General features: G+C 41.3%; 1 protein-coding gene across 1 annotated transcript; it reads right to left on the bottom strand.

The window, feature by feature from the left end:
- Positions 1–1,468: 1,468 nt before the first annotated feature.
- Positions 1,469–1,999, bottom strand: LOC127103831 (uncharacterized). The gene has a single exon (XM_051041072.1). It carries the CDS (start codon positions 1,997–1,999, stop codon positions 1,469–1,471), a length of 531 nt encoding a protein of 176 aa, XP_050897029.1.
- Between the last annotated feature and the right edge of the window lie 398 nt (positions 2,000–2,397).

Raw genomic sequence — 2,397 nt, 5'->3', positions numbered from 1 at the left:
ATTGAGCTTCTATCTAACTAAAAATGCTTCAATTTACACAGTTTACCTGACTTATTTACGGTTAAATAGTGGACTGTCTAGCATAAATGGTGACTGATCACAACCCCAAACTTAGCTTGTTGCTTGTCCTCAAGTAACATTTTATTACCATCAAAGATCATGTCACCCCAAACTTACTGTAAAACAGTTCTTACCACAATACTGCTGAAATTTTTCGCACTGGACCTCTTGATGTTTTTCAGGTTTTCTGATTCTTCCACATAGCCGCCGAGCTAGAAACTCTTTCCCTCATTGATATGACTTTACCTGTCAGCTTATATCACACTCTCACCAAGTCTCTCTGGGTTAAAGTGTTATCACTCTCAAATCACAATATGCAATATCAAATCAACAGTTTGAATAAATTCTCTCATCCTATCAACATGTACAATCACACACACTTTTTGAGGTCTTTTAGGGTTGTAACGGGGCTTGGGTTTAGGTAGGCTATGAAAGTGGAACCTAGGGTTTATGTTTATTATTATTATTTATTTATTTTGGTTCAGAGTACATGCAATCATTCTCTTACTACGTTTCTTTGTTATTATTCCTGTAGGGTTATGCAATTCTCTTTTCCTTTTATTTCCAGTGAATGTAGCATCTTTCAAAAGCTGTTCTTCGCTTTTCTATTTCTTTCTTTTTATTCTTATTTTTTTTCTTTCTTTTTTTTTTTTTTTTTTTTTTATACGACATTCACATACTATTCATGTACTGCAAAGCTACCCCAAACTTAAAGGTTGCTATACCAACAGCAACCCCAAACTTAGATAGAAACGTAGATATGAAATCAATTCTCACATACTCTGAACAGGGTAAGATAGGTCCAAGGTCATGGGTTTAGAAAAAAAACGGGTATATCAACAATGAATGATTAAAGGCTCAACAGGGTAAAACAATGGATAATAATAATAATGGGATGGCTAGAAAGGCTCTAGGTGATAACAACAAACATGCCTCAGTGTGTGTATTCGTACAGCTAATAATAACAAAAGAACGTACGCAAACCAAGATTGATAAAGACATACCTGATATCGCTCATATGATAATAAGTGTTTGGCTTTTTATGAACTCACCAGGACGGGTTAAGCTGACTTGTTCTATCATACCTCTGAGTTCAAAGCTCATGCTCGTGGTTCTGATGTTAATCTTAACCAGTGCGTCCAATCATAAACAACAGTATCTACAATCAGGGGACTGAAAGAGAGAACGCCCAAGTAGTTGGTGTACGTGATCAAGAAAACCAATAGCCAGACATAGTCACGTATCTAATGAAATAAACAGGAAACTAGAGGTAAACCAAATCAAATTCATTAGAAGAAGCCAACCCATAATAGGTGGTTACATCAAAGCAACAGAAATTAAAACTGAATAACTAAAAAAAACCAAAAATTACACAAAGAAAACCAAAAGTACAAAAACATAATCAAAATCAATCACTCTGTCCACCGTCCTGCATATGGGTATCAAAGTTAATCATATCTGTCGGGTCCAACATAGTGTGCCCTCGTGCGAAGGCAGAGATAGGCGTCAATGTCTCTGTGTTGCCCGACGGAGTATGCTGCTGCTGAGGTGGTGTCTGGTGCGGTGGCTGCTGTGGAATCTCTCCCCCTATCTGCACTGGCTGGTTCCACCAAGGAAAGGTGAACTGGCCAAAATGAGGTGCTGGAGGCGGTCTGGAGAATCTATCTCTGAAGCGATGTGCTTCCTCCCACAGATCAGTCTGATGAGTCAGAACTCTCCCTGACAGCCCATACTGAAAACAGAAATCCTGCATAACACAAAACTGGGACATCTGCATCCGGTACTCTTTGGAGTTCTCATCAATTGGAGGAGGCTGAGGTGGCTGTGTCTCTGCTGCATTCGGCTGAGCCTCCTGGTGCGGAGCACTGGTGCTTCCCTCCCTGTCTCGTGGTTGCCTCAGAGGTCGGGGCGGATCATCTGTGACCGTCCGCTCCTTCATTCAATGGGCGTTCAGCGGTGCAGCCGGTCGCAACATCAGCGAATCAGGGAAATCCGGAACACCCGCTTTCTTGCACAGCAGGTAAATCACAGTCGCGTGGCCTAAGGATTTCTTAGGCGACTGAGCGATGTCATCCATATCAACAGCGATGATCTGTCCAATATTCACTTGTTTCTGATGCAGGATCTGATGGAGCAGTAGGGCACGTTCTGATATCAATTCTGACCCGCTTCGATTAGTACTCAGATTATGATGAATGAAATAGGCCAATGCCTTCGGAATCGGAGCGAGATCAACCACCATAATCTTCGCCGGAGAAATTTTTGAAGTGGGTGCCCAATCGTGACCTGGCCTAATCAGTGAGTTCTTCATATCAGTGTAAGGCCAGTAGTTCTTGT

The sequence above is a fragment of the Lathyrus oleraceus genome, chromosome 7 (assembly GCF_024323335.1).
Source record: "Lathyrus oleraceus cultivar Zhongwan6 chromosome 7, CAAS_Psat_ZW6_1.0, whole genome shotgun sequence".
NCBI lineage: Eukaryota > Viridiplantae > Streptophyta > Magnoliopsida > Fabales > Fabaceae > Lathyrus > Lathyrus oleraceus.
This window is presented reverse-complemented; position numbering and strand designations above follow the sequence as displayed.